Source organism: Antedon bifida, chromosome 6, assembly GCF_963402885.1.
Source record: "Antedon bifida chromosome 6, ecAntBifi1.1, whole genome shotgun sequence".
Taxonomy (NCBI): Eukaryota; Metazoa; Echinodermata; class Crinoidea; order Comatulida; family Antedonidae; genus Antedon; species Antedon bifida.
Genome location: NC_136231.1, coordinates 8,004,363 through 8,015,045, shown reverse-complemented (window position 1 = coordinate 8,015,045; position 10,683 = coordinate 8,004,363). Strand labels below are relative to the sequence as shown.

General features: G+C 33.2%; 1 protein-coding gene across 1 annotated transcript; it reads right to left on the bottom strand.

Annotated features, from left to right (window-relative positions):
• Positions 1–2,699: 2,699 nt before the first annotated feature.
• On the bottom strand, positions 2,700–10,676 carry LOC144844403 (uncharacterized protein C1orf87-like). Its single transcript, XM_078701298.1, has 12 exons — positions 10,548–10,676; positions 9,862–9,998; positions 9,526–9,667; positions 8,251–8,357; positions 6,998–7,414; positions 6,690–6,866; positions 6,182–6,235; positions 5,798–5,960; positions 5,287–5,381; positions 4,886–5,096; positions 4,221–4,497; positions 2,700–3,783 (listed from the first exon to the last, which is right to left on the bottom strand). The coding sequence occupies exons 2-12, from the start codon at positions 9,984–9,986 to the stop codon at positions 3,614–3,616; spliced, it is 1,938 nt and encodes a 645-aa protein (XP_078557424.1). The 5' UTR covers positions 9,987–9,998; positions 10,548–10,676; the 3' UTR covers positions 2,700–3,613.
• Between the last annotated feature and the right edge of the window lie 7 nt (positions 10,677–10,683).

Below are 10,683 nucleotides of genomic sequence, written 5' to 3'. Positions count from 1 at the left end.
ACTTATGACATACAACGTACAGAGAATAGAAATTAAATTCTAAAAATATATGTATTTATTATTCAATAGTGTCATACAACTATAGATTGCCTTGGTTATAACAAAGTTAAAGGTTGACATTTTGAGTTGTTTTTGTGAGAAACAGTTTGGCATGGGGGTGAAGATTTTAAAAAAGAATCCATCCATTTAGGAATGAATGTTGTATAAACTGCACTGAGGGAAAAAAATAGGCTGTAAAATTATACCGAGGCCAACCGATACGTGCACAGAATGTAAAATTGTCTGAGGACTGAATATTAAACAACAATTCTATATCCAATTTAATACAGATGAAAAATATGAATAATTATCTAAATTTAAATAAAAGCATTCAGTGATGAATAAATTGTGGCTTGTGGTGGTAGTGGATGACTAAAAAATCAATAATTTAATTTGTAGTAACACTACACAGCTTAAACAGCTTGTACAGTAGATGTATTGTAGTGGGGTCTAAGGCATATTAAATATGGTTTCATTTTATTTTCCAATCAATTTTAAATTACTTTTATTCACTGTATACAAAGAATAATCTATTATGGATGAATATCTTTTGCAATTTAAATGCACAAAAATAAGTCTATATTTTTCAATGCACAGAAATGCACATTATACAGATGTTTGGTGCACAAAATATACCTACCTCTATGTATGCATTTAATACACAGAAAAACAAAATACTTCAATAGTCATACTTCGGAGCACAAAATACCAGGTCTATGTACATGATGCCCTTTAGTAGTATTAAAACAACTGTTTAGATCTTTTTATAAGCTCTAATTTCTACACTACACAAATTTAATTTTGTAAAATAAAATAATGAATATTTTTATTTTTCTGCAACCTGACGAATCATTTTTATATATATTTAGCCCCCCCCCCCCCCCCTAATCTATAATGCTGGATCCACCCCTGATGATGTCATATCACTACTATATTTGAGCATATCACTACCATATTTGGGCACATCACATTTTTTTGCAAACTAGATTGATAGTGTAGACAGAGCTTAAGTAGCTCGTAATTTGATTAGAAGATTGTGGGTCACATGATGTTAAATAAATGTCTGATAGCACTCTTAATTGCGTCATCAAGAGTGCAATGTTGTTATATGCACGCGAGTACTGAAATGTTGTTCTGAACCTTTATTTTTGTTACACAGTGAGTAAGCAACCACATGCAAGTCAAGACGCTAGACTGTGGTCGACTGACTTTCGATTAACCTGTAGTAATATGCTGTTCAACTAAATTTTCCAATTTGGAGCCCTGCCTCTCATTTAAAGTAGGGTGTCTTATAAAACAAATAATGAATGGTTTATAGTCATGCAATGGAACAAATAATTCCATGAGGTAAACAATCATTATAGTATAATATTCTAAATACATAAAGTTGTATTTACTTCTTCAAAAAATTTTAATACGCTTCAAATATTATTAAATAGATTAGGTAGAGTTCTGCTATCCGCTGATATATATACACCAATAAATGATATTTTTAAAACACTTAATTAGGTTAAACTAAATGAAAGATGGAGGGAACATCTACTATTTACAACTTTCAGATGCATTAATGGCCATTCACCATCATATTTATCCTCAATGTTTAAGTTTAATGACTGCCTCCACCCCAAATGCACCCATAGCCAAAGTTGTAAAACATTAATAACACCAAATTGGAAAAATGCTCAAGGTAAAAGAACCTTTAAATACAGAGCAACAAAAAAATGGAATATTTTACCAACTGAAACTAGAACAAAAGTATCTTGGAAAAATATCTATAAATTCAAAAATATCAATCAACTCAAATGTCATCTAAGTGATCCTGCATATTCTACTTTTTTTTAGTTTACTTGTTTTTAACTGTATTTATATGTTATAATTTGTCTTTACTTTTAAACCTTGTAACTGGACCATTTTGAAAAGCAGTACTACATTAATGAAAATGCAATCCAGTCAAAAGAAAGAATAAATAAATATAATTTGCATCTGTTTAAAATATTGTCTCATGAATAATATGCAAATAAATAAAAACATTTAAAAAATAGGCCTATACTCACATTCACAACAGTACATGCTTGTCAGGTTATTAAAGAACTCTACTGTACTGTTCATTACAGCATATTAACAATCCAGATTTATTTGATCAACAGGTTACTAATAAAGTCTATATTTGCTTTTCTATGCTTTGTGCATTATTTTCAACATCTGGTGTTATTTGATCCTTTATGAACAATTTGGTGAATGATGTGGTTGCTATGCAACTATTAGAAAAGGAATAATTCTAAACAATTAAAAGTAAACAATTGGTTTTTGGTCTTCTAAATTAATCATTTGGTAGAGTATTTAAGCCGTTCCTGTATTAAAAAATCAATTTAGTATGCATTTTAAATATTTTAAATGATCAAATTGAAGTATACAAGAGCACCGAGTTACGTAGCCTACAAACTTGAGTATTATATTTTTTAAAACAGTTATCGCCATGTGTTATACAGCATCTCACATGGAAGATACATTAATATTGAACATATAATTTCTTTGTATTAAAACATTCACTTAACAATACTTGAACAGGGACAAGTTAATGTTACCTTTTGTAGGTTTTATACTTTTATTTTATTTAAAAAAAACAAGCAAAAAGATTAGAAATTCATTTTTTAATAAAATTAGATATTTTATTCACTTTTGACTGACATAAGTCTAAGTAGTAACAAATCAAGGCTCATATTATCTTTAACAACCGAGCAATAATACTACAATATCTGAAAGACCAACTGTACATAAATATTAAATTTAATATCATTACAGAAAATGTGTTTCATAAGAAAAAAGATATATACAATATTGTAGACATTTCTTGGCATATACATAAATACTGTACTCTGTATGTTATTAATAAATACTGTAATACATTAAAATGTTTTTAACATCATTAACAAATTTACAAAACAAATACATTTATAGATGAATAAAATTGTAATACTAAACTGTATATAAAATAATGTAGTAATACCCTTGTCTTTACCCTACATCAGCCAGACACACAGGCTTTATTTATAAATAGTGTAATATATTGAAATGTTTCTAACATTAACATAACAAATACATTTATAGGTGAACAAAATTGTAATACTAAACTGTATATAAAATAATGTAGTAATACCCTCGTCTTTGCACTACATCAGCCGGACACTAAACGGTGCTTTGCCTCCATGAAGCGACATTTGGAGTCAAATTAAACTAATTGATAACAAACTTGTATTATGCACATTAGCATACAAGGCTTTTGCAGTTTCACAGTTTGACCACAGGGCTGTATATAGAGAAAGTTTAGCCAACAATAACCAAACTCAATAACACAACCATGGGAAAAATATGCATTGAATACAACAATGCATTTTCAACGATTCAAAAATGACCAACCAAATCTACATTAATTTATTAATTTAGTGCTACGAATATGCACATGCAAGACACTTCATGTACAGTATATTCTATTAAACACTACTGCATACCCAGCCACTCTATAGTATAGTAATAACAGTATAATAACTGTAAAGTAATGTAACACTTGTTTGCTTCAGTATATACTTAACCTGAGTGATTCAAGAACTGGTTCAATCATTATTTGACCTCTGACCCCCACACAGCTGTTAATCACTTTATATATTCTCTCCGCTGGTATCTTTAAGTTGTATATCAAATTGTAGTTGTTTACAAGGCGTAACATTTCTTCCTTTGGTAGGTAACCTGCAAAAATATAGTTATTTGAGTTTACAAATTTCTTCTTAATATCATCTTCTTGAAAGTATTTTATCGTGCCTAAACAAAAATGGCTATAATATTTTGCTTTTTTAAATTGTTTGTTTCAAAACACATCCAAGAACAAGTAACTCGTCAATTACAGCAAGTCTCCCTGGACCTTGGGATTGGAAGGCCTAAATCTCTTGCTTTTGCTCAGCAATTAAAGAAACGATAAACTTATAGTCTTATTTGAAGCTAAGGGAGTGGCCCTTTGAACTGTATATATGCATATTAACGACCAAACTACAGCTTAACTTGTGAAACTTTGCTAGCGGATTATCGAAAGCACTTTCAAGTTTTAGCACTCTAAGCTTTAGAGTAATGGCAGCATCATAACTACTATTTTATGGTATTAAATTATAGGCCTAGCCTGCCTACCTTACCTGTGTTTGTACTATCACTGTTGTACAATCCTTGGGCCAGGTGCATAAACCTAGAGAACCATGGCTCAACTTCATTGTCTACTACAGCATCCATCATTTCTTGGCTTTGATCTCTCAATGCTTGATGCTTTTTGGCAAGATAAGTCAACTGTTTACGTTGGTAGACATCCTCTGTACCTTCACTTGATGACTCTGTACCTTCACTTGATGACTCTATAGCAGGTGATGGTGTGTCATCTCTGGTTACATACTCTTCTACTGATGATTTTCTGACAGGCTGAAAGGTTGGAAACAAGGGAGTTTGTAGTCATAAAGCTAAGTGTAAATCTATCAATGAAGAAGAATTATTCAGTATTCAGTATCACTTGCATGCATTGATATGGTCATTCTTTGTTGATGTAAGGAGGGTAAAAAGCCATAAGGCCATACTAGTCCTGCAGACTACAGAAACGCTTTAGCTACAGATATTGCCTTTTCTATTGGTTTAAAATTATTGGGATTTGTATTTTATTCTTAGGACTATATTTGACCTCAGCGCTACCAGAATATGAAATAACTAAAATATAAATCCATCAAATTTTATATTACACCCATAAGCAGGCAATTAATTTCTTTCTAGTCACTACTTTAAAGTTAGATAGAATATATATCTATATATATGTTACCCCTAGAGGTTTCTTCTTTTGCCATGGAGCATCAACTTGTTCTTGTGCCTTCCTGAAGCTCTGTGAAAGAGGTTGATTATGTTCATCCTGTTCATGCGTCTTTCTTATACCAAGTGAAGGCCATGTGCCTGGACGACTGGACCCATTCATTTGTTCTTGAGATGTTTTTATAGATTGTACCTTGCTTAGAAAATCAATGAAGGCTATCCAACTACCATGAAAAAAGGAAAAAAATCAAACTTAAATTATTTGACACATTCTGAAATCACTGTACATACACAGTATTTAAACCAAATAACTTTACCAATAGGCTACTGAATCTAGCTAAAAAATATGGCGAACTGGGACAAAATTGTAGACAAAGGTTTTTCTATTGAGTTGATGGCATCTACATACAGTACCTTAACTTTGAATCACCCGTGTCACATCTCATCAACATCTTCTCCAATACAGATCCTTGGAATGGTAGTCTATGCTTCAAACAAACCTCCTGAAACTAATTGTTAAACAGTTAGTGTTATTCCACTGTTCTAATATATATTTCTTTTCTTCCCAATGGGACATTCTTGTGGTATCTGAGCTGTAACAACGCGATTCAACTGTTTTTAGTAATGACTAACAACCCAGCCTCAAAATTGACCAGTATAAGGGTAAACCCCTACTGCACAAAAGCCAGATATGATACCGGACCTCCAGCCCTTATCTGAGAAGACTTGTCCTACCACCATAACTATGACCAAGGAGTGCCTTAAACAGGAACACAGCGCAAATAATACCATTTATGGTATTAGTAAGTAGTTGTTGTTTTCCGATTGTAGTCTTTGAAAATGGTATGTCAACTATCTAGAAGTTACTTATATCGCAATGAAAAACAAAATGTAATGACAACAATCCTACTGCAAGCTGATTTACCTGTTTTTGTGTAATGGTTCCATCATTTGATTTGTCATAACTTGACATTGTATCACTGATCTCTGCCAAATCTATGCTATCCTCTTTACCTTGAATAATCTGTTGTTCAATTAACATCAGCAACATGCCATCATCTCGCTCAGAAAACACCTTTACTGGCTTTCTACCATAGGAAAGTGGAATCATATTTATTACTAAAACCATACAGTATATACTGTATATTTATTTTTTTGTATGTTGTTTCTGTTAATTCTCTGTACAGTGCTTTGATCTGGAAAGGCACTTTATAAATAATGAATAATAAGTCTATAGCTATTGTGTAATGTAGGATGGTTGAAATTAAAAGATAAAGCTTTTTGAAGGAAAATTTCTGGTTTTACTTACTTATAAATCATTGGTGATTGAATTTCAGATTTCTCATAAGAACGTCTACTTTCCCTAAAACAAAAATCAATTAAATTACTATAACTTAATCATAAATCAATTTTGTATGTTGTGACATCTATCTTGTTTAGAAATGTAGCCAGGATAATAAATGGTGCTAGTCAGGAGAAGATCAAAGGAGGGTGGGGAGAGTTGGAGAGTATTTTGTAGTACTGAGAGGTACTGTAGAAGAGAAAGCACCATTATATTAATAACAATCTAACATTTTAATTGTTTTAGTAATGGGTCGAATTGTACTATATTAGGCCTACTATATATAATATGTATATATATATAGTATTTTCCCTTTATATTTTAAAACTTTGAAAGAAGTAAATACTAAACTGAATTTTTCTAGCAATTTTAGCACTGTCTAGCATACATACTCTTATTTCTATCAGAATGTGAAAACCTCACCAATTGTAGTACTGGTGGCTATAGCTTAGGTTTCATGCAGACAAATTATTACCTTTGTTCAATCTGTTGATAGTCCTCTTGTTGCTGACTGAGGCTTTTTTCTGTTAAAGCAATTTCTTCATGCGACATCTGTTTATTTCTGATGAGTATTGCTTCAAACTTTGCCATTTTCTCATCTAGGGAAAATTGTTCATCAGGACCATCCAGAGTCTTTACTTCACTCACAAATCTAGAAATAGATGAAAAGAATAGAACATCTAAAATTACTGAACTGGGTTGGTGTAACAAGAAGTGCTGCTTTACAACCAAGATCCGATACAAAAAGTTAGTATAAGATTAAATTTAGAAATTGCAATGTACCTGTTTATCGACTCATGAAGCATAGTTTCAGCCTTGGCTGAACCCAGTTGTGCCCTGGCAAGGTACTGTAATAACTTCTCATAATTGACCATATCAGGGTTACTACCCTTTGCAAAGCTACTAAAAAGCAGTCTCAACATGGTTGTTGGAATAGGTAAGCCATGTCGCAGTGCTATCATGTTGAGTTGAGCTTGGTTTACATAGCCTGTTAACCTGTGATCAAACTCTGCTAGGCTCTTGTACATGTCTTTAAAGCAATGGGGATCAAACTCTTTAAGCATGCCTTGTAATTGAACAGTCATTGATATCTTTGACTTGTCTTGGATCTCATTTGGTGAGATTACTTCAGTTGAACATGGTGTGTTCTCTCTAGAGGAATAGGTTGGCCTATCAGACTTCGGTATTGGAGGAAGAATTCTGAAAGTACAATAAATATTCTTAAATTTAATTTCTATAGCCCTTTAAACATCATTTTAATAATGCAATTTACTACATGTGCAAATTGTCACTTTTTCGATTTATTTTGGTATATTATACCCCTTTCACACCAAAAGAAAAACTCCAGAGACACTCCGGAGTTGACGCCCCGGTGTTTTAGTGTGAAAGGTAAAATCAAGCAATTCCGGAGTTCAAAACTGCGGGGTTGAACAGCTGAACATTCTCCGGAGAGCGAACTGCGGGACACCCCAGTGTTTTGGTGTGAAAGGTACCAACATCAAACTCCGGAGTTTTTAGGTCAAAAGGTCATCCTCACACGATCACTCATTGATTTAGTATTATTTCAAAATACTTTAAATATTTGTAAAAAATATATAGCAGGTCTTGAAAATAATAAGTAGTACCAATAAAACATTATATGACTTCTGAGACTTTTAAAAATAATTATTAAATTAAAAATATTATCAATTAAAATGATTCTAATGATCGTCGCTATGTAAACAAACAAAAAGAGGGCGACATTTACAATTTTATTTTATAAACCCCGGTATTGCTAGGTTGGTGTGAAAGAGGTATCTCCGGAGTTTCTCGATGTTTTGAATGGTCATAAACCCTGGAGTGTCTCCGGAGATCACTCCGGAGTTTTGGTGTGAAAGGGGTATTTGATATGCATGGCCTTGCACACTTTAACATATGAAATTTTACTTTTTGTATACTGTAGATGGACAGTACCAAAATAAATTTATTGATAGAAAATAATTTATATTGCTTACACATAACACATTTTGCTTAAGTGAATCAAGTTTTCTACTGACCTGTGAGCACCTGGAAGGCTTCCTGACCTTGACCTGATACCATGTATGTGGGAGTTACTCTTATCTGGTGGAGATGTTCTAGAAGCAATTGCTCGCAGTCGTTCTTGCTGAAAAAATGGGTCTTTTTAAAATCAAATTATACCTCCTAGGTGAAATAATAGTATCTATCTATAATTTCCATTATATTGGATAATAAAAGGAATCTGTATCATTCTGTTGTCAATTTATTTCAGAATATGTAAGAATTTTCAATTTAGGTATCAAAAGTCCCACATTTGTCAGCAATTTTGAAGAACAATGAAGAAAGTTAAGGCCAACTCAGACAGCATTGTACGATGAGGCCTGACAAAACATGCATAGTTTTTAGGTCGTCGCGAGAACTTTAAACATGTTTAATCTTCTCCTGGCGAGACAACTCATCGGGCTTCGTCGCAAAACACTATCTAAGTTGGCCTTTATGTTTGCAGTACACAAAAGGAAATAAAGTATGGTTGAGAATGTCTCAATGTCTCAGTTGTTATGATACAATCGTCTTCTTGAGAATGTCATTACTTTAAATAACAATAAATTTAATGATGTTACTTTGTGTATCTTTTCCAGTTGATTTCACTCATAATTCCAAAAACAGATCATTTAAAGACCCCTTCCCTGCAATTTTGGACGTTTTTTGGAAAATAATACATATATGTCACTTTAAAAACATTAAACCATGTCATTCCTTGTCTTAAATGTACGTTTTATGGTAAATTATAATAAAAAGTGAGAAACAATGCACTACCTAAGTAGCTCGCGGCGATCGACCTCTCGTGGACGGTCTTTGGCCTAGCCTAGCTAGGCTTAGTTTTGTAGGCCTAGCTGGTAAACATCGGTAACGTACGAATATTGTACGCTAGCTACATACCTAGCCTGACGTTGTATAGTTGCTGCATTAATTGTCTTTCTATTTTTGCCAGACTCCGTTGATACAAATATTGGGGAAAACCCGGTATTTTCGCTGAAAAGTTAGGAGTCTTCCATTTGTTTTGGCCTCACGATCGATCGAAAAGTGGGCGAATTACAGGTGAAAAACAAAAATATCAATCCGCGCACAATGCATTTTGGGATTTATAGCAGGCCGCTATAATTATTAGAATCAACTTATTTTTCACATTTTTAACCGTTTAAAGATGAAAAAAGTTATCGCAATAGGACCATATAGTATTATTTTTACATTAAATATAGTTTGTGATCTTAAATTAGATCTAAAAAACGTAGGGAAGGGGGCTTTAAACCTACCTGTTCTTTAGATTGCTTATTCTGTGAAAGATCATCAAAGGTTTGGTAGTTGGACTGGCTTGGTATCCGGGGACTTTCCTTTGGACTGTTATGCACCGGACTGTTATGCACCGGAGGTAAATCTCTGCCACTCTTCTTTGCACTATAAATATATAGTAAAGGTGATAAATAAATAAAGAATGTACAGTTGTTCAAGATGGTAGTTTAGGTTTAAGATGGTGATTTAGCACCTGAGTAGAGATATTTGGTCGAAAGATTGATTTGATAACGAAATGTAGTGCATAATTTATTTAGTATATTTAAATGTTATGAAAAAAATGCTGGAATTTTGTTTACTTTACTGCCGGTGATTCAATAGGAATTTCCACTGCTCTTCCCCCAATAATTTTCATATCACATGTTGGTTGAACGTCGGTCCCAAATGGAGCATTGCACGCCGCCGAGTGTTTCTTGCGACTCATGATATCATAGTGCTGAAAGTAAACGTTTATTAATAACAACAACCTACTATATTATTTAGGCCTCGACCAACATACATAAACAAGGTTAAAATCTTTTGTAATAATAATAAATAACTTCAATACATGTATTAATAGAAAATGAATGAAGTTATCACAAAATATTTCAAATGCGACAGGTTTCTGTCAAGGCTCTGTCTGTATGATATCAAATTAGACTGATCACATCAGAAAGTATCATTTAGGCCTAGAGAGTTAGGTAGGGCCAGGCCTAGCTCGAGTAGGGTCTGGACTGGCCAAGGTTGGGCCCAGGACCGTTTAAGGTCCGTCGCGTCGACCACTAGGCCTAGTGCCTAGCTAGCCCTCCTACTACTATCTAGCTAGCCTAAAAAAGAGGCCTACAACTAGGCCTAGCCTAGCCTAGGCCTACAAAATACATCTCTAGCGTTTTAGATTTAGGCTTATTAATACTAATAGTAAAGACTTAGGCCTAGCCTACACTTATAATTTCGATATAGACCTAATAATACTGGCGCTATACTAATCATTGTATAACAAGTATACCTTTCCCCTTTCACTAATAATATGGCAAAAGGTTATAAAACCAAATCATCATTCAATATTAATTTATTTATCCTGTTGTTTTGAGCGTCGGTTCACTTTGGCAACCACCTCCTCCTCTCCGCTCGCGAGTTAGTAT

What these genes read in the sequence shown, in the direction of transcription:
- LOC144844403 (XM_078701298.1), bottom strand. Translation starts at nt 9,986, where the DNA reads ATGAGTCGCAAGAAACACTCGGCGGCGTGCAATGCTCCATTTGGGACC. An exon ending in ATAAGCAATCTAAAGAACAG is followed by an intron (nt 8,358 to 9,525) that starts GTAGGTTTAAAG and finishes CCATTTTTTCAG; the next exon opens with CAAGAACGACTGCGAGCAAT. An exon ending in ACGGGTGATTCAAAGTTAAG is followed by an intron (nt 5,097 to 5,286) that starts GTACTGTATGTA and finishes TTTTCATGGTAG; the next exon opens with TTGGATAGCCTTCATTGATT.